The sequence below is a fragment of the Danio rerio genome, chromosome 16 (genome assembly GCF_052040795.2).
Source record: "Danio rerio strain M-AB ecotype USA chromosome 16, GRCz13ab, whole genome shotgun sequence".
NCBI lineage: Eukaryota > Metazoa > Chordata > Actinopteri > Cypriniformes > Danionidae > Danio > Danio rerio.
Window position 1 is genome coordinate 54,513,930 of NC_141036.1, and position 24,650 is coordinate 54,538,579.

The window sequence follows — 24,650 nt, forward strand, 5'->3', positions numbered from 1 at the left end:
TAAATGGTTATTCTGAAAACAAAAAACAATCTAACGCAAACATATGTTAAAGTGCTTTGCTGAACTCCTCTTCTGAATGTAATGTCAAGTGTAATGTGTGTTCAGGTGTACAGCGCTCTGAGGAAGGAGCTGCAGAGCTGCACGGTTCTGCTCATCTCCCACAGACTGAGCGGAGTGGAAAACGCAGACCACATCCTCTTCCTCCGGGAAGGAGAGCTGGTGGAGGAGGGAAACCATCAGCAGCTGCTGGACAAACAGGGATTCTACGCTGAGTTCGTCAAACAGCAGAACACAGCCATCCATCGCAATGCAGACAACGGTACAAACAGCTGCCAGTGATGAACATCTGCAATCAGTCTCTGCTGTCCTGAAATCACATCCCACTGTTTATTCGCCATTAGTATATACAACTGAAGTCAGAATTAACAGCTCTCCTGTATATTTATATATAGTTTCTAAACATAATAAACATAATTTACGTAACTAATTTCTAATAACTGATTTATTTTATCTTTGCCATGATGACAGTAAATAATATTTGACTAGATATTCTTCAAGACACTTCTATACAGCTTAAAGTGACAATTAAAGGCTTAACTAGGTTAATTAGGTTAACTAGGCAGGTTAGGGTAATTAGGTAAGTTATTGTATAATGGTGGATTGTTCTGGAGACTATCGGAAAAAAATTGCTTAAAGGGGCTAATCATTTTGACCTTAAAATTGTGTATAAAAAATTAATAACTGCTTTTACTCTAGCCGAAATAATTCAAATAAGACTTTCTCCAGAAGAAAAAATATTATAGGAAATACTGTGAAAATTTCCTGAATCTGTTAAACATAATTTGGGAAATATTTAATAAAAAATAAAAAAAAATCACAGGAGGGCTAATAAGTCTGACTTCATCTGTATTTCTGCTGTTCGTTTTTACGCTAGAGTTTTTAAATTAGGTGTACATATCAGTAAAGCAATCTCACTAAAATACATCTGCATTTGCCCTCCTGTGAAATTTAAATTATTATCATCATTATTATCATGTTTTGTTGAAGTTCTGTTTAACGGTGAAGGTTTTTAACATAATGGGTTCTATGTTAATGAACTAGGCACAAAGTCTAAAGTGCATGGCACAAAAGCATTAGTGGTATGTCAGAATCCACTTTTGCTATTAGAGACAGAAAAATAGGCTCTGCACCACGGTGCATGGTCTAACAGGGTTGTGTTTATTCTCTTGAGTTTTGGGTGTGTTTTGAGAATAAACCAGTCAGAGTCTCATCTCTTATTCCCTTTAAGAGTCCATGGCCATTTGCTATTTACATGGTGGACTTTGTAAGTAAAAAAACTGAACGCTTCAGAAAACGGTTAAACAGTATCTGCAGCGTGAGAATAAAATACGAGCCTCTTCCTTTGAGCATATTTACTTTCTTTTTCTCTTTATCTTTTTTGTGGATAAAGAAACGGTGATGTACGCACTTCACTATAGACATCCATTAGCCTACATTTTCAATTTAGTTTAAGCGCAAAGATTTGTTTAAATTTTTTTTCTATTTCTAAATTCAGTTCTAATTTACTGCAAAGGAATAAACAACAATAACGAAGTGTGGTCAAAAAACTGAGTTACAGTATATCCAAAAACACGTCCTATTCTTTTGTTCCATATAGTTCAAAATCTGATAGATGGACAAATCTAAGCTTGTTTTTAATAAAGCAAATATAAATATGCTTATAATAAATAATACTGCTAGTAATAATAACATCATACAAATGAAAATGGTCATGAATAAACTGAAAAAGGCCCCCGAGATGAAGAAGGCATGGAGGCAGTGGTTTTTATATTTATGTCGAAAATAATAATTTGTGTAATAATTTAATCCTTTTATTCTTTTTATTTGTAAATATATTTGCGGATTGATCTGCGTCCTGTGTGTATTAAGCAATGAGTAAGCGAGACGCACAACTAACATGCTCTGCGCTGGACTGTAGACCTGCTCTCTGGTCTATTAAACAGTCTATTTTAGTTTCTCAAAATAACAACACACCAACAATGCGCCTTAACACACCTCTTTTCTAGACCAGCACACCCATGAGTCCACAAAGTGGCGCAAATGGATTTGCTATTTAAAAACTATGGTTGAGCTGGTCTGAAAATAGCAACACATCGGGCAATCACGTCTTGCGCATTATTATTTGCCCGACGTATTGCTATTTTCATTACACCAGGTGTATGATAGGGCCCAATGAATGATGATTTCTTTTATCTTTGCCATGATGACACATCATATTTTACTAGATATTTTCAAGACGCCAGTATTCAGGAACATCATTCAGGAAATATTAGAAAAAAAAAAAATCACAGGAGGGCTAATAATTCTGACTTCATCTGTATTTCTGCTGTTAGTTTTTACACTAGTGTTTTTAAATTAGGTGTACATATCAGTAAAGCAATTTCACTAAAATACAACTGCATTTGCCCTCCTGTGAAATCTAAATTATTTTTAGTTTACATTTAGTTTAAGTGCTGTGGAACACCGAAGATTTTAAACTAATTAACTTATTTGTAATAACTCCTTTCATTTGTCTTTGCCATGATGACAGTAAATAATATTTGACTAGATATTTTTCAAGATACTAGTACTCAGCTTAAAGTAATATTTAAAGGCTTAACTAGGTTAAACATACATTAATCATGCAAGTAACTGAACAGCATTGTAGCATTCGGAAAAACAAAATAATAGAGGCTAATGAAAGTGTATTTAAGAGCTAATTATTTTGTCTATATATCTATTTCTTTCTATACTTCCAACTTTAAAAACTAGTTTATTAAAAATGTAGCATTTGAATATATTTTTAATGAATATGTTTGTAAAAAATATGACTTATTGTATATGAAAATGTGACTTATTGATCCTAATTCATATTAATGTGCACTATTTGAGCGTAGCAGCACGTCCGAAACCAAAGTGGACGTTACGAAGCTCAGTCAAGTACTCAGTCAAGTCCAAAATGCACAGACATATTGAGTCTACGGGAATAAAATCCAGCCAAATGTATCGCGGTGGCAGATCCAAAAATGAACTCATTTATTTTCTTTATTCGGAGTCGGGTCGCGGGGGCAGCAGTCTCAGAAGAGAACCCCAGACTTCCCTCTCCCCTGTCACTTCCTTCAGCTCCTATAGGGGGATTCCAAGGGGTTCCCAGGCCAGCCAAGAGACATATTCCAATGCCTCTACTCCCAGCTCCTCCCAGGTGACAGATCTCCTCACCCTATCCATAAGGGTGCGCGCTCTCGCATGTAAATTTATAACTTGCAAAGGCAAAAACTTAATGCAGAAACAGACACAATGAGGTCACGTACTGAAAAATAATGAGCGGCAATCAAAAATGTGGTACGATTATGAAACGGTTAGGGACAGGTTTGGTGGTAAGTAGTTTTAGCTTTTAGTTTTAATGATAATTATTCCTATTATTTACGAAATTACACATTAAATTGTATTTTATTAACATCTATCCCTACCCTAAACCTAAACCCAACCATCACAGTAATGTAAAACAGTAATTATACAGAGTATTATTCATATTATTTATTTAATTACCCATTCAAGTATATTTTATTAATGCCTACCCCGAAACTAAACGCTACTCTCACAGTAATGTAAAAATATTACTTATTGTTGTATTGTTGACTTACTGTCACAAAAATTATGCTATATTGATGACGCAGCTGTATCTCTTCTAGACATTAGCCCGTCTCAGGGACGTGCTTCAAATAATCTATACAAGTAATCCTTAGTGCTTTACCAAATCGTGAAAACAATGTTACGTTTGGTCTCACTTTACATTAAGTGGCCTTAACTATTATGTACTTGCATCAGAAAATAAATACAGCGCACTTACTGTGTTCATAATGTATTGCAGATTATGGGTTGGGAACAGGTTTGGTGGTATGGGTAGGTTTAGAGCTAGGTTAAGGTATAAGGGATGGACAACTGTAATTACAGATGTGATTACATGCAGGCATTTAATCAATTCAGGTTTGAGCAATGTATTTCTAAACGAGTTTTAGTTTTTGATTTGCTCATTTTTTCATACGTAACCTCATTGTTTCGTCTTGTGCGATTTAGTTTTTGCCTCTGCACGTTATAATTTTATGCTCGATGTCAGTTTTTTGATTTGTTCTTACCATTTTTCGATCTGCGACCACAGTACGATCCCATATACAGCCCATGTACACTCACAGCTAGACAATCCCCTCAATGCACTGTGGCAGTTTGCGTGCCAAAAAAATTTCCGCATCTGACCACAAGATGGCATCTAACACGCAATCCTCATTGAATAATTAAAAATACACAAAATATTAAAGTAACATTTGTATACATGACAGACATCAAAAGTCTTTGTTTCATTACTACTAGACAGTTTGATAAGTGTTGAATAATTATCGAAGGGTCTGACCAGGAAGTTAAAAATCGTCTCAGGGATGTGCTTCGAGTAATTCATAAACAAGTAACCCTTAGTGCTTTACTTTAATCCGTCATGAAAACATTGTTATGCTTTAACACAGGCTCATTGTGGATACGTACCCCTGTCTACATTTTTGTCTTTCACCTTTAAATGAACGCTATAGCCTCCTTTCCACTGCACACGACAAGCGACAGACCGAAAGTTATTCATTTCCCATGGAGAGTAGTCCGTGAGCTGCGTAAAGTTCCGATCATCTCCGTATGCAGACAATTCGGATCCGAATTGAGCTGCGGATCCGTTGAAATAATTGAACTCCTGCGACTAGACCGTATCGATCGGCCAACCGGATATGATGTATTCCAGTTTTGTACAAGCACGTATGTGCGTGCGAGATGAGAAATAGGAAATTTATTGGTTATTTTTATTGTTAATTGTTGTTAATTTTTTTGATGTCTCCACTTTCACTCCAATATTTTTAGTGGTCTATGAGTTTCTAGAATTCATTCATCCATTCAACCACTGTGAACGCAGAGAGAATACTGGCTCTTGCTTTTGCACTACTTTATTTCGGACATTTTGAGATCAGCTTCCCTCCCATGGTGCACGTCAGAACTGAAAATTCTGTGCGACTGCCACAAGGGGGCGTATTCCGACCGTCATGTATAAATGATGGTTGCAGTGGAAATGTGGGTTATGGAGGTGGCTTGGCTTCTGTTCCTTTTCGAGCTATTAGCTGACTGCTTACCTTTGTTTGAACAGCTTTTCTTGTGTTACCAGTTTGCCCAGTAGCTCACTTTGTAAGTCGGCAGATTCGGGATGCGGAGCGGAGTTGACTGCGACAACGGGGTTCAAATCCAGCGAAGAACGGTTCCAGAAACCAGCTAAAACAAAAGCAAAAAATAAATAAATAAACATGTGGCTGAAAACGTGGTGAAATCACACATGGTGAAATGAACTGCTTGTCTTTTTCTAGATTGCTTTTGAAAACACTATCGGTTGAGTTAAGGGAAGGAGAGGGTGGGTCAGTCAGTCATTAGCAAGCTGGCCTGGTCAGCTGAAGTATATTTTGCGCCCTCTGGTGGATTTATGCAAGAAGAGGAATCTGAGATCATCAAAAAGCGTACACAGCGGCTTCTGGTGGAATTGCAGGAACGAAAACTGTGAGCAGACGTTACGTATTTCGCTATCCCCAGAAATGTAGACCTGGGTACGTATCCGCAATAAGCCTGGGTTATGATTGGTGCCTCTTCATATTAAATGGCCTTAATATAAAAAATAAATACAATGTACTTACTGTGTTCATAATGTTTTGCAGAGCACTTCATGTGTGATTATGGGTCGGTAATAACATGTATTTACACAATAAGTACAATTATTAGTGTACTTAAGTACATATTAGTTGAGGCCACTTAATATAATATTTCCTCTTTATATTGCCTATACAGTAAAGTAATATTCAAATATATGTCTGTAATATTGCTTTGAAAATCTTGTGGGGTTATTTAAGGTCTGCTTAGTGTAATTTGTTGATTGTAATAAGTTTGCCTTCAATATTGCATGAGGAGAATAATGTCATTTCATTGTACACACTTTAAAAACAAATGCTTCACTGATTATTTGCAGTTCAATGGAAGTTTCTGTCATATGAGACAGGAAAAATATAAACAGTATGCAGAGGGATCCATCAGAAATGTATTATATGCCCACAAAATCACATGTTTAAAGCTTTTCCCAGCAAGGGGTTTAATGATTATGTACTTTTGCATGGTTATGGTATTTTTGTTCTGAACCATTGCTTTGCTCCTACAAAGGTAGCTCCATGCAAAGCAATAATAAAGTTATTTTTAATAACTTTTCGCTTTTTTTCTGTGGTTGATATTCATGCTGTAAATAAACAGTGTTTTATAGTGTTTATTTTATTATTGTATGCTTTAATAGATCATTTGTTTGCGTTCTTCAAAGCTTGATGTCGATTTAAAATAACATTAACATGTTATGTGTTTTATTTTTATGTAATTTATGAATATTTTAGCTTGTACTACTTTTCTTTAGCACATTATGGAACTGTTTATATTGCTTATTTTAGTCCTTAAAAAAATAGTCAAGATAATTGAAAGTTTGTAGTGCAAATTATTGCCTATGACTATGAAACTTGGAGGCTCGGATCTGCATAGAAGACAATGTCAAAAATTAGAAATGTATAGCTTGTCACGAATATGTCAATATTAAAATAAGTATTATAATATATTATAATTAAACACTAGTATCTACTTAATATGTATCAGTATGAAACAAATGAGTGCTAGTATTCAATTAAAAAATAAGTACTAGTATCTAGTAAATAAGTAGTGTGTGTTTAATGGGTAGCAGCTAAGAAATAAAAACTAATGACTAATAATAAATAATGATTGAATTGTTTAATAAGGTACAAGTATGAATAAAGCATTATTAGCACTAAATGTAATATGACATTATTAACAAATATATACATTGAAAATAAATATTAGCGAAAAACAAGCCATCAAAAGTCAAAAATATACAAAATAAAATACGGAGACACCAAATTGATTTAAAACGGTTTACTGATTAATTTGCATAATATGCAACAACTTTTAATATTTATTACTTTAATATATGTGTATGTAAACATATTTATATCTGTTCATGCTGTATTTGCTGTATTTGTACTTATATATATATATATATATATATATATATATATATATATATATATATATATATTTATTTATTTATTATTATTTTTTTTGTAAAAATGGCTGCTTTTTGTAAGTTCTAGTTAAAAAAAGGATTGTATTTTTTAAAAAGGTACAGGTAGACCATGAATACACATTAATAGCTTATGAATTAGTACTAACGTTTAATTTACTATAACATTTTCCAAAAATATATATATAAAATGTCAAAAATAAAAAATTAAACACGGAGACACCAAATCAATTCAAAACTGTTTACTGATTAATTTGCAAAATATAAAATACATTTAAATATTTTTTATTTATTTGTGTAAAAAACGTATATTTTATTTGTATCTGTTCATGTTGTATTTTCACGTATATTTAAATTTTTTACATGCATTTGTAAAAATGTCTGCTTTTTGAAACTTTCAATTAAAAATAAAGATTGTATTTAACAAATAAGGATTGTATGTTCAAAAAGGTACAGACTACCTAATAAATATTCATTAATATATATTTATCAATATATATATATATATATATATATATATATATATATATATATATATATATATATATATTGATAAATATATATATATATATATATATATTAGCAAAATTTATATTTTATTATATATAATTTATTAGCAAAAAACACGCCATCAAATATAAAAAATATACAAAATAAAATACGGAGACACCAAATCGATTCAAAACTGTTTACTGATTAATTTGCACAATACAAATATACATTTCAGTATTTGTACGTGGATATATGTATGTAAACATTTTATTTGTATCTGTTCATGTTGTAATTCTCTCATATTTAAATGTATTTATATGCATTCATAAAAATAGCTGCTTTTTTAAAACTTTTAATAAAAAATAATGATTGTATTGTTTAAGTGGTACAAGTCGGCTACCTAACGCATAAGCACCATAATGAATTAGCACTATAGTTGCTCATGAATAAGTAACATTTTTCCATTCATTATCCTTCACTTAGTTTCTTAATCAGGGGTTTCCACCACTGAATGAACCACCAACTTATCCAGCATATGTTTTACACATACGAACATGAAACGCCAACTGACCCAGCCGGGGCTCGAACCAGTGACTACTAACACTTAATGGAAAATATATGACTATGTTTGTAGATTAAATATTAAAACGGCTTGCCATATAATTATATTTAATAAATGTAAGCGTTTATTTTCGGTGACTTTCTTTCTACTTTACCGTCCTCCTCACAAGATCCTCACTAGATGGTGACCGTGAGTCACACATGAACTCTCCTCAAGCTGCGCTGGGCGTGTTTAACACTGGAAAGACGAAAAAACGAACCAATAAGAAACCAGTTCCAGAGGCGGGACGAATTCTGATTGGTCAGTGGCCGTCTTATATAAAAACCCCGGAGCGGAAATCGAAAGGCGCCATTTGCTCTTTGGACGGCGCAGGGTGAGCTCGAGCATAAGGTGCAGAATAGCAATAAAACGGGGGCGAAAACGCAGGATTTCGCACCGCAAAGCGCGCGCGATACATCCGGATGGAGGCGGCCATCAACCAGTCTTTTGACAGGTAGTATTGTCGATCCTTCGGAGCCTGTAAACTAATCCTGCGTGTGGCTATAATCACAAAGGATGAAGTAAATGGAAGCAAGCGTTTGTTTACAAGTGCATATTCCGCCATTAGGCAGCAACGCAACTCGCAGTGGATGTTAAAACGGCTTTATTCCTGTTTAAACGACTTCCAGAGATTAAAATAGCAGCCTGCAGCGAGCATCAGTGTGATATTGGTCTGTACTGCATCATTTCCCTCCGCCATCTTCAGCATTTAAATGGCTAGACTGTACCTTACACATTCACCATGGTAACAGTTCATGATTAAATATGATTTACTAACAGAAAATATACTAAGGTTAATGTTTACTCGGTGTTTAAATTGACGCTGTGTCTGTTTTGGCTCGGAAGTATGTCAAGTGTACAACTGTTTACATCGTGTAGCTGTCAGACGTAACGGTATGTCAGTGTGCTGCATGTATGTGTGTGTGTTTGTGCATGCAGTAAATTGCAGAAGTGTGTAAATGAATGAAGTGTGTGTTTGTGCTGGATGATTCATGTGTTCTCTGGCTGCTGCTCATTGGCTATAAACGCTCTGAATGCTTGTTTACAAACAGAATAGGCGGGACAGACTCCATGACATGCAGCGTTATCTGCTTCAGTATAATTTACAGTATAGTGATGATTAGTTTTTCCGCTTATGCACCACAGTTTCTCGAATGCTATGAGGTGTGTGTCGAATTAATGTGTCTGTGATCATTTATTGCAGTTCTGTATTGTTTAGTTGCCTTCTAATGGAAGTAACCAATCAGAATGGGTCTAATGGTAAACATATTAGTGATGTTTTGCCATTAAAAATGCTTATGAAGTTGCTTTAGGGATTAAAAGTACAGATGAGATGGAAGTGCTAGTTAGAAATACAGTGAAGAATCAAATTTTCAATTTAATAACTGAAGCAAACAAATGTAAATTAATAAATCAATAAAATAAAAGCAATAAAATAATGCATGTAAAATAAATTTTAAATGCATAAATAAATAGACAATTTTATACATTTAATTCATGTTTTAAAACGCTGATTAATCAAATGGTTAAAAAGTATAATATTCAATGATTTTTAAATGCATTCAAATGCACATTTTAAATGAATGCTTTTGGGGAAAAATGAGACCTTTTAATGTTTATGAGAAAATTTAAGTGTATTATGTTAGCATGTAGATGTGTGTTAGTATCTAGAAGTAAAATAATTGTTTGTTTAAATCTGTGGATGACTTCTTCCATATTTAAAATGCAAATTTTGTCATTTAGTGCATTCATTCAGACTTTCTCCTTAAAACTATTTCAGAAAGTGTTGTTTGCTAATTCTAAATAGTGGGATCATATTTACAGCCAATGACTGTCAAAGAGTACAACGTTGTTCACAGGCAATTAAATACAGTGCTGATGTTGTTTTAAAGTCATATTTGCGTGTGATTTCAGAAGGAATATTTAATGTAACATGGTAAACAGTATAGGAAGCGTGTCACAAGTTGTCACTGAACGAATGTGCGAATATAAAACCAACTTTACCTCAATTATAATTTAGAGTAAACTGATGATTAGTTTATCCGCTTATGCATCACAGTTTCTCTAATACGATGAGGTGTGTGCTGAATTAATGTGTCAGTGATCATTTTAGGCATTTCTGTATTGTTTATTTGTGTTGTAATTGAAGTAACTAATCAGAATGGCTCTAATGGTAAACATATTAGTGATGTTTTGGCGTTAGAAAATGTTTATTAAGTTGCTTTAGGGTTTAAAAGTATGGATGAGATGAAAGTGCCAGTTAGAAATACAGTGAAGAATCAAAGTTTCAATTGAATAATTTAATAACTGAAGCAAACAAATGTAAATTATTAAATCAATAAAATAAAAGCAATAAAATAATGCATGTAAAATACATTTTAAATGCATAAATAAATAGACAATTTTATACATTTAATTCATGTTTTAAAACGCTGATTAATCAAATGGTTAAAAAGTATATTGTTCAATGATTTTAAATGCATTCAAATGCACATTTTAAATGAATGCTTTTGGGGAAAAATTAGAACTTTTAACGTTTATGAGAACATTTAAGTGTTTTATGTTAGCATGTAGATGTGTGTTAGTATCTAGAAGTAAAATAATTGTTTGTTTAATTCTGTGGATGACTTCAAAGTAACATGGTAAACAATAAAGGAAGCGTGTCACAAGTTGTCACTGAACAAATGTGCGAATATAAAACCTTAACTTTACCTCGATTATAATTTAGAGTAAACTGATGATTAGTTTATCCGCTTATGCACCACAGTTTCTCTAATACGATGAGGTGTGTGTTGAATTAATGTGTCAGTGATCATTTTAGGCATTTCTGTATTGTTTATTTGTGTTGTAATTGAAGTAACCAATGAGAATGGCTCTAATGGTAAACATATTAGTGATGTTTTGGCGTTAGAAAATGTTTATTAAGTTGCTTTAGGGTTTAAAAGTATGGATGAGATGAAAGTGCCAGTTAGAAATAAAATGAAGAATCAAATGATCCATTTAATAACTGAAGCAAACAAATGTACATGAATAAATCAAAATTTAAATGAGCAAATTATGGGTAAATAAATAGACATATCGTGTCTGTTTAAATAGTGTTTTCAAATGTCATTTATAAAGCAATGAAACTATGCATGTAAAATCATTTTTAAATGTATAACTAAATAGACAATTTTATAACAGTTTATTTAATTGTTTTATTAATTAAACAGTTAAAGTATTTTAATAAATCATTTTAAATGCAATTAAATGCACATTTTAAATAAAAGCTTTTTACTTTTACGAGAAAAATACAATTTTATAATTTTGAGCATTTTTTGTAACATGAAAAAACAGAAAAGGTGCTATGTTATTACCAGTGTTGGGGAGGTTACTTTGGAAATGTACAGATTACAAATGACCCTATTTAAAACGTAATAGGTTATAATACTTTTTGATTATTTTATAAAAGTAACCAATTACATTTGATTACTTTTTGATTACTTTTAAGTTTCTAATGGACATTTTCAACTCAATCATTTTCAAGCATTTATACCGAGGACATGTTCCCCGCGGGATTTATGCCCGTGTGTGCGCCGCAAATCAAAAGCTTCAGAATAGCACCACTTTAATAAATGGCCTTAGCAGAAGGCATCATGCACATCAAAAACAAGCAAAGCAACAAATTAATATTATTCAATATATCCCAGATTTTTAAAGAACATTTTTAGATGTAACTCCATTTGTAATCTTTAACATTTTCACAAGTAACTGTAATTTAACTACACATTTTTCTTTCTCAGTGACTGTAACGAATTACTGTTACTTTTATTTTGTAATTAAATTATGTAACGCCATTACATGTAACTAGTTACTCCCCAACACTGGTTATTAAACATTCTTATATTATTTTCCTAAAAAATGAATAATAATAGTGTAACTAGATCTAGGTTTAAAGTAAAATAATTTTTATTAAAACATATACTGTTTTTATTAAACTTTTATGGAAGCATTAAAAGGTGAAGTAAATTAATATTTAGCTTTGCCTTCTCAAAAATAAATGAACATATTAAAATAGAAAATAATAATTAATAAAAAACTTAAAATGAATTAATATAGTAAATATAACTGTTGAACATTTTAGTGTATGGATCAAATAAAATGTAAGATTAATTTTTATTTATACATTTTTTTTTCTCAGTACATAAATGTTTAATCAAGAAACTTTGTGTAAAAAAACAAAGGCCAAAATATGGGTTAAAACTTAAATAATATCCCACACTTAGTAGATTATTTATTGATAGGAAGATGAAACAATTTATTCTAACTTGTACTTAAACTATCTAAAAAGATGTCCATGGTGAATTTTATTAAATTTTAAATAGCTTTTTTTTTTACTGGCAAAACCTATTTTTTCAAAAGATAGTGGCAAAGCATAAAGATTTAAAATGACAATTAATGGCATTTTTTACTGAGTCTCAATGTCCAATAATATTATTTTTAACATTGAACAACCAGCACATCAATTGCTACCTGCTTATATGCTCATAACCAATACAGTTGTGCTATTGTACATTGGATAAGATTGGGATAAGATACTTATGTAGCTATTATTATTATTATTATTATTATTATTATTATTATTATAACCTTTATTTTACCAGGAAAGACACATTGAGATTAAAAATCTCTTTTACAAGAGCGTCCTGGCCAAGATTAGGCAGTAAAGAAGTCACATAAGTCCAACAGACAACAAACAAAAAACAATTTAAAGTTAACATGAATCACACTGACAACTATTCAAAACATCTACAAACCTGTGTTTCAACCAACCCAAGCTCATTCTGGAAACGTAGCCCCGCGGACGTTTCTGGAGACCACGATTTACGTGGCCGGAGGTACGTAAAGGCCGCGTTTGTTTTTTTTTCGAGCGAACGCTGTGGGGCGGTGTGGCGCCGCTCCGCCCCTCCTCTTCGCGCTCGCCGGCCGACGGCTCGCCTCCGAGTGGAGGGCTTTCCCGATGCAATCAGTTTGTCCGCTTAGCTCACAGCGTTGCGTCGGCGGAGCGGAGGCCCCGGAGGAGGAGCCGGAGCCGGCCGCGGTGGACGATGACCGGGATTGAGTCCGGGGAACAGCAGGTTCCGGAAATCAGGTAAGACGAAAAACGGAATCCGAAAAATAAGGGCGAGAACGCGGCGGGATCCGAAAACGTGGTCGAAATCGAAGACGAGGGCTTTTGCTTTTTTTGTTTTTTTTCTCGATCCGGCGGCTTTTCGCACGAGAACGGCGCGGGCGCGAACGCCGCACGCTCCCGAGAGGCGAAAAAGCGAGCACAGCAGCCTCTCGCGGATCTGCGAAAACAAAAAACGCTCGAATATGTACCTCCCGGGACGTAAATCGCGGTCCGCAGAAACGTCCGCGGGGCTACGTTTCCACAATGAGCCCGGGTTGGTTTCAACTTCTAAAACTTTTATAGTCTTTTTAAAAGCATGTAGTGAAATCAAGTCAAGTTACAGTAATGTTTTTTTTAATACTTAATTTATACAATTGTACATACAGTCTGGAATACATGTTATATAATTCAATTCATGTTAATTTCTATAGCGCTTTTACAATTGTGTCAAAGCAGCTTAACATAGAAGTTCTAGTAAATCGAAACTGTGTCAATCCAGATTTCAGAGTTGAAGTTCATTATAACTTCTCATCATAGTGTGTTTTTTTGCAGCTCTGTGGGAGTGGGTCTGTCTGTCATGGCCATGATGGAGCAGAATTCAGGCAAGCGTATCCGCAAGCCCTCGCTGCTCTACGAGGGCTTCGAGAGTCCATCTCTGCCTCACGCACCTCCACCCGGACCTCCTCCACCCCTGCAGCCCCCCGTCAGAGACCCCAGCCGACAAGGACGAGCAACCAACCAGCTGCAGTTCCTTCACAAGGTCCTGGTGAAAGCTCTGTGGCGCCATCATTTCGCCTGGCCCTTCCATGAGCCTGTGGACGCGACTCGACTCAACTTACCTGTAAGTGCAGCGTTTGCTTTCCATATACATTAGTCATTTAGCACAGTGTTTCTTAACCACGGTCCTGGAGGACCACCAGCTCTGCATATTTTCCATGTCTCCTTAACCAAACACACCTGATTCAGATCAACATTAGCATTAGCAGAGACTGAAAGACCTGGGGCCTCATGTATCAACGCTGCGTACGCACAAACACTTTGCGTACGCCAGGTTTCATGCTCAGAATCGCTCACGTTTGGATTTACTAACAATGAACTGGACATGGGAATGTGCGCAGCTTCACGGCAGCTTTCTGGCTGGCGTACGCACGTTTTTTGTGCGTGTCTGTTTTATTTCCATTGGCGACTCCTAGAGGCAGTTGTGTTAAATTCCTCTCTACAAAGTGTCTGAGCCTTGCAATGGCAGCTGTATGAGACGGGTTCATCTAGCAGGTATATAAGGTTTCCATACCATACAGTTGACCAGCTAAACATTAAAGCACAATTTGCAGCAGTCGCCTGTTTTCCCAATGTAATCTGAGCGATCTACCGCACGCACATTGCTATAAAGACACTATCTGAAGATGAATTTGCATACGTGAATCAGAAACATTTCCATTCAATAAATGTGCAAATAAAATATGATGCACAAACTTATTGATGATTCCTACTTGTCTTTCTCGTGATAAATAGTAGGCAAAATCTGATATGTAGCGGGGAAAAAAAAGAAGAAAGAGTTCATCAGACGCTGGATTCGAGCCGAGTTCACGCTCGAACGTGTCAATACATGATCACATGCGTCTTACGAGCTGCGCCACTGAGACTGTTAAGGGTACTGCAACATTTTACAGATATAAACCAGACTATTTCTTTTTTTAATGCACTCAGTGCGATGTTCAGTCCCAACTGTGTTGACCGCATCAGCTAAACTCTCCCACTCTATTTTTTTCTTTTGTTGTTAATTCCGGAGAACAAACTTGCAAATAACACCGCTTTTCTCCGGTCTACCTCCGAAAGCAGCACCTCCAATTCACATTCTGTTCAAAGTTTCTCTTTTTGCTTGCTTTTGCCTTTGCTTTTTCGTTCGGTTTTTCCATTAGCATAGTCATTAACATATTCATACGGGGGAGGAGGCAGGGAGGGGTTTTGTGCTCGTGCATGTTGCGCTCAGTTTCACGTTCATTCGAATGTACAAAAGAATAAGCGTGAGATTCGGCGTACGCAGTGTTTCATACATCTGAATTTTTTTCTTCGTACGCACATTTACAGCTTTGTGCTTACGCAATGTTTTAGTAAGATCTCCACGCAAGTCTTCGTACATGAGGCCCCTGGGCTGCGTCTGAAATGTCCTACTACTCAGTAGGTACTACATTTGAATTTACTACTTGACCACGAGAAAAGTATGTTTTATTTAGTATTAATGTGATTGGTATGAATGGAACTCTGATGTACTACAGCCACCAGTGAGTTTATTGATCTGTTGTCAGTCTATTGCAGAATATCGTACGACTATCAGCCAATCAGATTTGAGAACCAGACATACAAATATTACTTGGGTTACTATTAAACAGCTAAACATTTAAACTGATAAAGCAAAAAATTAAACTTCATTGATTGTTATTATAATTATATTAATTATAATTATAATAATAATTATTATTATCATTGTTATTTATTATTATTAAATTTTATTATCATTAATATTTATTGTTGTTGTTATTGTATTTGTTGTTATTATTTATTTATTATTATTGTTGTTGTTGTTTTTTATTATTATTTATTATTATTATTATTATTATTATTACTTTTATTATTTGTATTGTTATTATTATTATTATTATTATTTATTATGTTTTATAATTATTATAATTTTTATTATTATTAGTATTTATTATTATTATTATTATTATTATTATTATTATTATGCATTATTTATTATTATTATTTACTAATATTATTATTATTATTATTATTATTATTATTATCATTATTATGCATTATTTATTATAATTATTATTTACTATTATTTATTATTGTTGTTATTATTATTATTATTATTATTATTATTATGCATTATTTATTATTATTATTATTATTATTATTTACTATTATTTATTATTATTATTGTTATTATTATTATTTACTATGATTTATTATTATTATTATTATTATTTGTTTTCATTATTGTTATTATTATTTTATTGTTATTATTATTATTTTTTTGAACTGTTGGGGGGTGTTGTCTTCTACTTTTTTGTCTTTGGCTGATCACATGCCTGATGCCTAATTCCTAAAAGTAATAACTAAAAAATATATTTAAAATCAAAAATCTACTACATATTAGTACGGTTTTCATCAAGAACTGCAGTGTGAGATATATTTCGTTTTCATATTTACAGTAATACAAGCATTCTGTTGTGATGGAGCAGCTCATATTACCAATAGTCTGACAGCATGTCTGCGAGCATTGACCTTCTCAATATTTACACACACACACACATGCACACACACACACACACACACCAGCTGTATGATCTCCACTTCTTCTATTTCTTTGTGTTTTCAGGACTATCATAAGATCATTAAGCAGCCGATGGACATGGGCACAATCAAGAAGAGACTGGAAAATAACTACTACCGCGGTGCCAGCGAATGCTTGCAGGACTTTAACACCATGTTCACCAACTGCTACATCTACAACAAGGTGTGTGTTGCTATGGAAACAGTGGTTGTTAGGTGTTACTTAAAGGTTACAGTAGAAATATAGTCATTATATGTGATTGCTGTATTATTAACTTGCATAGTGCACTGCATGAGGTATATAAAAAGTGATTCGTATGGCTAAAGGTGATCATCTGAAGGCCTTGCTTATTAGAAATGCGACTTTTTATGTGGTTTCTAGGCATGCTTGAATGTTTAACAGATGCAAGAACCATGCATGCATTTATTAAAAGAATTCATTTGCAAAAAACTTTTTTCCACTTTTTTAGTATATTTTAGTAATCAAATTTTTATTTGCTAGTGTACACTTCAATAATCAATGTATAATCATGGTTTCTGAAAATCACTTTTTAAATCCAGGTTTAATCATTTACATCATGTTTTTGCAATTGTACTATATAAATAATTTAAAAAATCAAATAAAATCTTTACAGATTTTCTCTAAAGGCCTTTTTTTAAAATAGTTATTTATTCATTTATTATGGGTGTCACAAATCGAAATCGATCGAAATTTATGCTCAATTTTGATTATCGAATCAAAAAATAGAATCGTCGATGCTGCCACGCCCCCATGTCACGTCAGCTTGGCTTGCCAAGCGGGAAAAAAACAGGCTTGTTGAAGTGCTTGTTGAACTGCAGATACAGGAGACCCGTCGACAGAACTTAAACCCTCTCCTCTTTCAATGAAGTCGCCGGTGTGTAAGCATTTTGGATTTCCAGTGAGTTATGTTGACAACATTCGTGTTGTCGACAAAAAAACACAGTTTTGCAAGCTCTGCTATGTACGTATTACGTACGGTTCGTCCGATAGACAACACTGGCATCGCGATCCTCCGCCCGCCCCCGTTGCAAATCTGCTTGTGAAAAGTACACACTCAGGCCCTGTTTACACTGTCTTTGATTTAAAATGGCATTTTAGAACGACAACGATTTGACATCCACAGTGGCGTGTGGCATTTCTGAGCAGCCCTCCTTCCTCTCTACCTCTGAAAATGCACATCACGTGACCACACAGACACAGACGCACTCACAGCCATGCGCTCGAGACAGCAGGTCCAGACTGCTTCAATCTTTCACTCACTTGTACTTAGTCATTTTAGCGAACACCTCAGATACTGTTGGCTGGTTCCTGTTGGTTGTGCGTCTTTTTTACCGACGCCATTATAACGACACAGATCACTGCCTATTCATGAGTCCCGCAAAAAAAGTGATTAACAGGTGGTAATTATGTGTGTATCTTGCCTTCATTCATTTACTGTATGATTTTTTTATGGGTAAAACAAAGACCATGCAGGTCAGGTAGTTTAAATAGTAGGCTACAAATAATTAATTGGTCATTAATTAATTATTCATAATCGAAAATCGAATCGAATCGTGCCTTTAGAATCGCAAATGTAATCGAATCGAGGATTTGGAGGATCGTGACACCCTTATTATTTATTAGTTTTTTTTTATAGTCCTGAATGATTGTAGCATGTCAGACTGCATGAACATGGCTCCCATGTCACACTTCAAGATCTCAGCCTTCATAATGTCAAACTGAGCGACAATGAAGATTCACCTTACACGTAAGAAAACTCCCCCTCAGTTTGACACCATCCACTCGTGACACTTTTACTATCTTGCGTTCTATAATGATTCCTCACAGCAAACGTAAACAATCTATAGCAGTAGTTTGCACACAGCAGGCTCTATTTAACGATCTAGGTGCAAATTGTAGGGTGCAAAAGCATTAAGGGCATGTCTGAATACACTTTTGCTATTTTAATGACTGAAAAATCCGCTTTGCCCTGCAGCGCATGCTCTAACAGGGTTGAGCTTATTCTCTTAATGAGTTATGGGTGTGTTTTAGGAATAAACCAATCAGAGTCTCATCTCGCTACTGACAATTAAAGGGAGTGGATCGCGTCGTAGACCATTTGGTATTTACATGGCGGACTTTGTAAGTGGAAAAACTGAACGCTTCATGAGTTAGAAAACAGTTAAACAGCATCTACCGTGCGAAAATGAGAGATGAGCCTCCTCATTTTTACTTTCACTCTCTTTCGTGGATAAGGAAACATGTTGTGCACACAGACATTCATTAGCCTACATATTTATTTTTGTTTGTTAAGCGCAAAGATTTGTTTCAAAACTTTTTCTAAATTCAGTTCTAATTTCCAGCAAACTAATAAATGAACAATAATAACGAAGTGTGGTCGAAAAACTGAGTTATTTCCAAATACACATGCTGTGCCCCATATTTCAAAACCTGACAGGTGGGCAAATCCAAGCTTGTTTTTAATAAAGCAAATATAAATATTCATATAATAAATAATACTGCTAATAATAACATTATACAAAAGCAAATTGTCATGAATTAACTGAAAAAAGTGGTGAAGGAGTCATGGAGGTGGTGGTTTTATAATTATGTAGAAAGTAATAATTTTTAAAAATATTTTAACCCTAATTATTTTTCATTTGTTAAGATATTTGCGTATTACTGTACATCCTGTGTGTTTTAAGCAATGTTTAAGCGAGGCACACAGCTAAGGCGCTCTGTGCTGGACTTTAGACCTGCTCTCAGCTTGTCTATTGTGCAGTCTATTTTAGGTCCTCAAAATAGCAACACACCAGCAATGCGCCTTAACACACCTCCTTTTTTAGACCAAAACGCCTATGGGCGCACAAATGAGCGCAAATGCATTTGCTATTTAAACAGTGTGGTGCAAAACGTCAAAATGACTCTTGCTTCGAGCTGAAACTTACGCCACATTGCGGCAGGTGTATGATAGGGCGCAATGTGTCTCATAATAAACCAGGAAGAAATTATTATTTTTTTTTACATTTCCCCATGGTCATTTGAATTGTCGCATGGATTGCATCATCAGATTTTTGGTTCTTGGGTTGACGTTCAACACAGCTGTTGTCACACTACAGGAAAGTGTCTGAAATCTAATGACTTTGCCAGAACTTCATCAGAGGGAAAATCTGATCGCAGCAGACTTTAAGCGGCTGTCTGTGGACATGTCAAACCAGCAATCAAAAATCACAGATTTTAGCCTAGGATTTCAGGAATCTTTTAGGATTTCTCAAATTTATCTCAGATGATAAAACTGTAGCTGAAATGTGTGGGCTTTTAGTTGGTCAAATTGATTAAAACATTTTAAAAAAATTATAGTAAAATAACAAATAATAGTAAAAGCAACTATAATGTTATGAAATATCATAATTTCTATATAGCTACTTTTTTGCTATTGTACTCTTTATTAAACAACATAAAACACGGTTTAAACAAAAATATATTTATAAATAAACAATGTTCATATATTTCCACTTAGTTTCTTTTAATAAATTTAAAAATTAATGAATTTTTTTTTAAAAATAAGTCAGGGGGGAGTTCATCAAGATTTACCTGAGCTCAAACTCCCCTCTCGCCCTGCAAAGGGGAGGGAGCCCAAGGCTCGAAGATCTTATCAGCTCCGGGCCCTCTCCCGGTACAGCATGCCAAACACACTTTATCATCAATCATCAGCTCAGTGTGAACTCTTGAAACTAAATTGGCAGTTGTGTATGGGTGTGCATGAGTGTGTATGGGTGTTTCCCAGTACTGGGTTGCAGCTGGAAGGGCATCCGTTGTGTAAAACACATGCTGGATAAGTTGGCGGTTCATTCCGCTGTGGCGACCCCTGATAAATAAGGGTCTAAGCCAAACAAAAATTAATAAATGGATAAATGAATATATGTGTGTATGTATTTGTGTTTTTATCAACAATGCAGTAAAAGGTTAAATTGATTGTTTTATTTAATGAATGTTTTATAGTAAAAATTTAAATGATAGTTAAAGGATAGGAAAAGCAGTTATAATGTCATGAAATATCATAATTTACATTTACATTTACATTTACATTACATTTAGTCATTTAGCAGACGCTTTTATCCAAAGCGACTTACAAATGAGGACAAGGAAGCAATTTACACAACTAAGAGCAACAATGAATAAGTACTAAAGGCAAGTTTCAGGTCTGTAAAGTCTAAGAAGGGAAGTGTTAGTAGTATTATTTATTTATTTATTTTTTTTTTTGTACAGTTAGTGTGATATTCAAATAGGCAATTGCAGATTAGGAAGTGAAGTGGAGACTAAATAGTTGAGTTTTTAGTCGTTTCTTGAAAATAGCGAGTGACTCTGCTGTTCTGATGCAGTTAGGGAGTTCATTCCACCAACTGGGCAGATTGAGGGTGAGTGTTCGCGAAAGTGATTTTTTCCCTCTTTGGGATGGAACCACGAGGCGACGTTCATTCACAGAGCGCAAGTTTCTGGAGGGCACATAGATTTGCAGAAGTGAGTGCAGATAAGAAGGTGCTAGGCCAGAAGTCACTTTGTAGGCAAACATCAGAGCTTTGAATTTGATGCGAGCAGCAACTGGCAGCCAGTGCAAACGGACTAGCAGCGGAGTGACATGTGCTCGTTTAGGTTCATTGAAGACAACTCGTGCTGCTGCATTTTGGAGCAGTTGAAGAGGCTTGATAGAGTTAGCTGGAAGCCCAGCTAGTAGAGAGTTGCAGTAATCCAGTTTGGAGAGAACAAGAGCTTGAACAAGGAGTTGAGCTGCATGTTCAGATAAGAAGGGTCGGATCTTTCTGATGTTGTAGAGTGCAAATCTGCACGATCGAGCAGTTCTAGAAATGTGGTCAGAGAAGTTTAGTTGGTCATCAATCGTTACTCCAAGGCTTTTCACCATTTTGGATGCAGTAATGGTTGCCCCATCCATCTGGATTGAAAAGTTATGGTGTAGAGTCGGGTTGGCAGAAACTACAAGCATTTCCGTTTTTGCGAGGTTCAGCTGAAGATGATGATCTTTCATCCAGTGTGAAATATCCAACAGGCAGGCTGAGATACGAGCTGGAACCGAGGGATCATCAGGATGAAAAGAGAGGTATAGCTGGGTATCATCAGCATAGCAGTGGTAGGAGAATCCATGTCTCTGGATGACTGGTCCTAGAGATGATGTGTAGATGGAGAAGAATTTAAACCATTTAAACCATTTTTATACAAAATCTTGCTTTCAACAAAATATATTGCATCAGTTTTCAACATCGATAATATAAAATGCCCTTTTAACAGTAAATCAAAAATAATCTGCTAGTAATGATTATATAAATTCATTCATTGCATCACAGGAAGGAATTCAAAGTCACAAATATTAATTAGTTATTTTAAATTATAACAATTTTATGCAAGAATTATGCAGTTTTTACTGCTATTCAATAAAAAATAATATTAAAAAAGCACTCTTAGTTAGAATAAGAGACTTATTTTAACATTTACTCATTTTCCTTTGGCTCACTCCCTTTATTTATCAAGGGTCGCCGAAGCGGAATGAACTGCCAACTATTCCAGCATATGTTTTACACAGCTTATGCCCTTCCAGCTGCAACCCATCACTGGGAAACACCCATACACGCTAATTTACACACTTATACACTTCGGCCAATTTAGTTTACTCAGTTCCCCTATAGTGCATGTCTTTGGACTGTGGGGGAAACCAGAGCACCTGGAGGAAACCCACACAGATATGGGGAGAACATGCAAACTCCACAGAGAAATGCCAACTGGCCCAGCCGGAACTGGAACCAACGACCTTCTTGCTGTGAGGCGACTGTGCTAACCACTGAGCCACCATGCCGCCTTTGTTTTAACATCAGACTATATATTTTTTTACTATCCTTATTACCCATCCAGCCTCTAATGGTGCTGTTGAAATGTGCTACAGAAATGTAGAATTTTATTTGTTTTTCAGCCTACAGATGACATTGTGTTGATGGCACAGTCTCTGGAAAAGGTGTTCTTACAGAAGGTCGCCCAAATGCCTCAGGACGAGATTGAGTTGCCCTCTCCTACGCCGAGAGGAAGAGGAAATAAAAGCGTCAAAGCACGGAAAAGCAGAGGTGAGTTATTCATCATATTTGGCAACGTATTGAAGTCATTAGATTATTGAAATATGAATTTTTTTATTCGATGTTTAACTTAATCTTAACTGAAAAATGAAGAAAGGGCTGGACATAGATTCGCTCCTCCCATTTAAAAAACAACCAATAGCACTTCGTTTTTCATGACAGCTCTGGCTGTTAAAATAGTTGAGATCAAGTACATCAATTGATCAGTGTTTTGAAGGGGGCGGGGCATGTTGGACACTATAGATAGCATTTGATTGGTCAGAACATCTGATAAGAAACTGAAGTATAAGGTGACATGAAAAATATCATCGATTCATTTTGGCAGAAGTGACAAACTGCAAGCTTTACATGTTTACATCAGTTTTATGTTTTCTAAACGTGAGTTTTGTCACTGTTTTGGAGCGCACTAGATTATAGATATCTGTAAAGCTAACAGACTGAAACTGACATCAATAATTTAATGAGATCTTTAACTGACACTGGTGTTTTGTTTCCATTAGGAGGCAGTGTAACATCGGCTCACCAGGTTCCAGCCGTGTCTCAGTCAGCCTACTCTCCTTCCTCACCTGAAACACCAGATTCACAGTTCTCCACCCCTCCACAGACCCTGCTGAGCAGCAGCGGCCCTCCTCCATCTCTGATCACCCCACCACACACTCAACCCACAGCAAAGGTATACGCGCATGCACTCACGCCCACAAACATTTTATTAAGTGATGTCTAACAGAGCAAGGAAATTTCCACAGTATTTCCTATGATATTTTTTCTTTTGGAGAAAGTCTTATTTGTTTTATTTTGGCTAGAATAAAATAAGTTTTCCCTTTTTTTAACTATTTAAATGACTATATTGTTAGCCCATCTACAAAGCAGACCACTGTTCACTGTTCAGTTCATCAAGATCTACCTGAGCTCAAACTCCCCTCTCGCCCTGCAAACTAAAGGCTCAAGGCTCGAAGATCTTATGAGCTCAGGGCTCTCTCCCGGTACAGCATGCCAAACACACTTTATCATCAATCATCAGCTCAGTGTGAACTCTTGAAACTAAAATGGTAGTAGTGTATGGGTGTTTCCTGTTACTGGTTTGCAGCTGGAAGGGCATCCGCTGTGTAAAACACATGGTGGATAAGTTGGCGGTTCATTCCGCTGTGGCGACCCGTGATAAATAAGGGACTAAGCCAAACAAAAATTAATAAATGGATGAATGAATATATACGTGTGTGTATAAATAAATATGTGTGTTTGTACTGTATGTGTTTCTGTTTTTATTAATAATGCAGTAAATGGTGACAGTAAATATTTTACATTTGTTGCAGGTTTTATTTCAAATAATTGCTATTGAACGTTTTAGTTTATAGATAATGTTAAACAAAAAAAAAAAACTGTTGGAACATGTTAGATTAAAGGGCACCTATGGTAAAAAATCTACTTTTCAAGCTGTTTGGACAGATCTGTGTGTTGGTATAGTGTATAGACCGTCATACTGGGGTGATATGAACACACCCAGTCCTTTTTTTTCAATTTAACTACAAAAAAAAGGGTCGGCCAATTGGAGCTGTTTTCAAATCAATCGCACCATTACATAGGTGTGTTATCCCCCCGCCCACCGAATTGATTGACAGCTGCGCGCATTAACATGTTCCGGTAGTCGCGTGTATATGTCAACAAGACCACACAGACATACGCAAAGCAACCGGGAATAAAAGGTCTGTTCTGTTTGCTAGGATCAGCAATCATCATCATCAAAT

At 35.1% G+C, this 24,650-nt stretch overlaps 2 protein-coding genes across 3 annotated transcripts in view; both read left to right on the forward strand.

The window, feature by feature from the left end:
• tap1 (transporter 1, ATP-binding cassette, sub-family B (MDR/TAP)) overlaps positions 1-6,307 on the forward strand; it is a 30,151-nt gene extending 23,844 nt beyond the window's left edge. For both annotated transcript variants that reach the window (XM_087288042.1, XM_087288041.1), the window contains exon 13: positions 106-6,307. In XM_087288042.1, the coding sequence (XP_087144168.1) occupies positions 106-339 (234 nt within the window). In that variant the 3' untranslated portion in view covers positions 340-6,307. The remainder of the gene's footprint in view (positions 1-105) is intronic.
• A 2,292-nt stretch (positions 6,308-8,599) lies between these two features.
• brd2b (bromodomain containing 2b) lies at positions 8,600-24,145 on the forward strand. The gene is given in 5 exon segments (NM_001110524.1): positions 8,600-8,730; positions 13,981-14,269; positions 16,814-16,951; positions 22,749-22,896; positions 23,406-24,145. Coding segments are annotated over 5 exon segments (831 nt in total). The 5' UTR covers positions 8,600-8,698; the 3' UTR covers positions 23,630-24,145.
• The last annotated feature ends 505 nt before the right edge of the window (positions 24,146-24,650 follow it).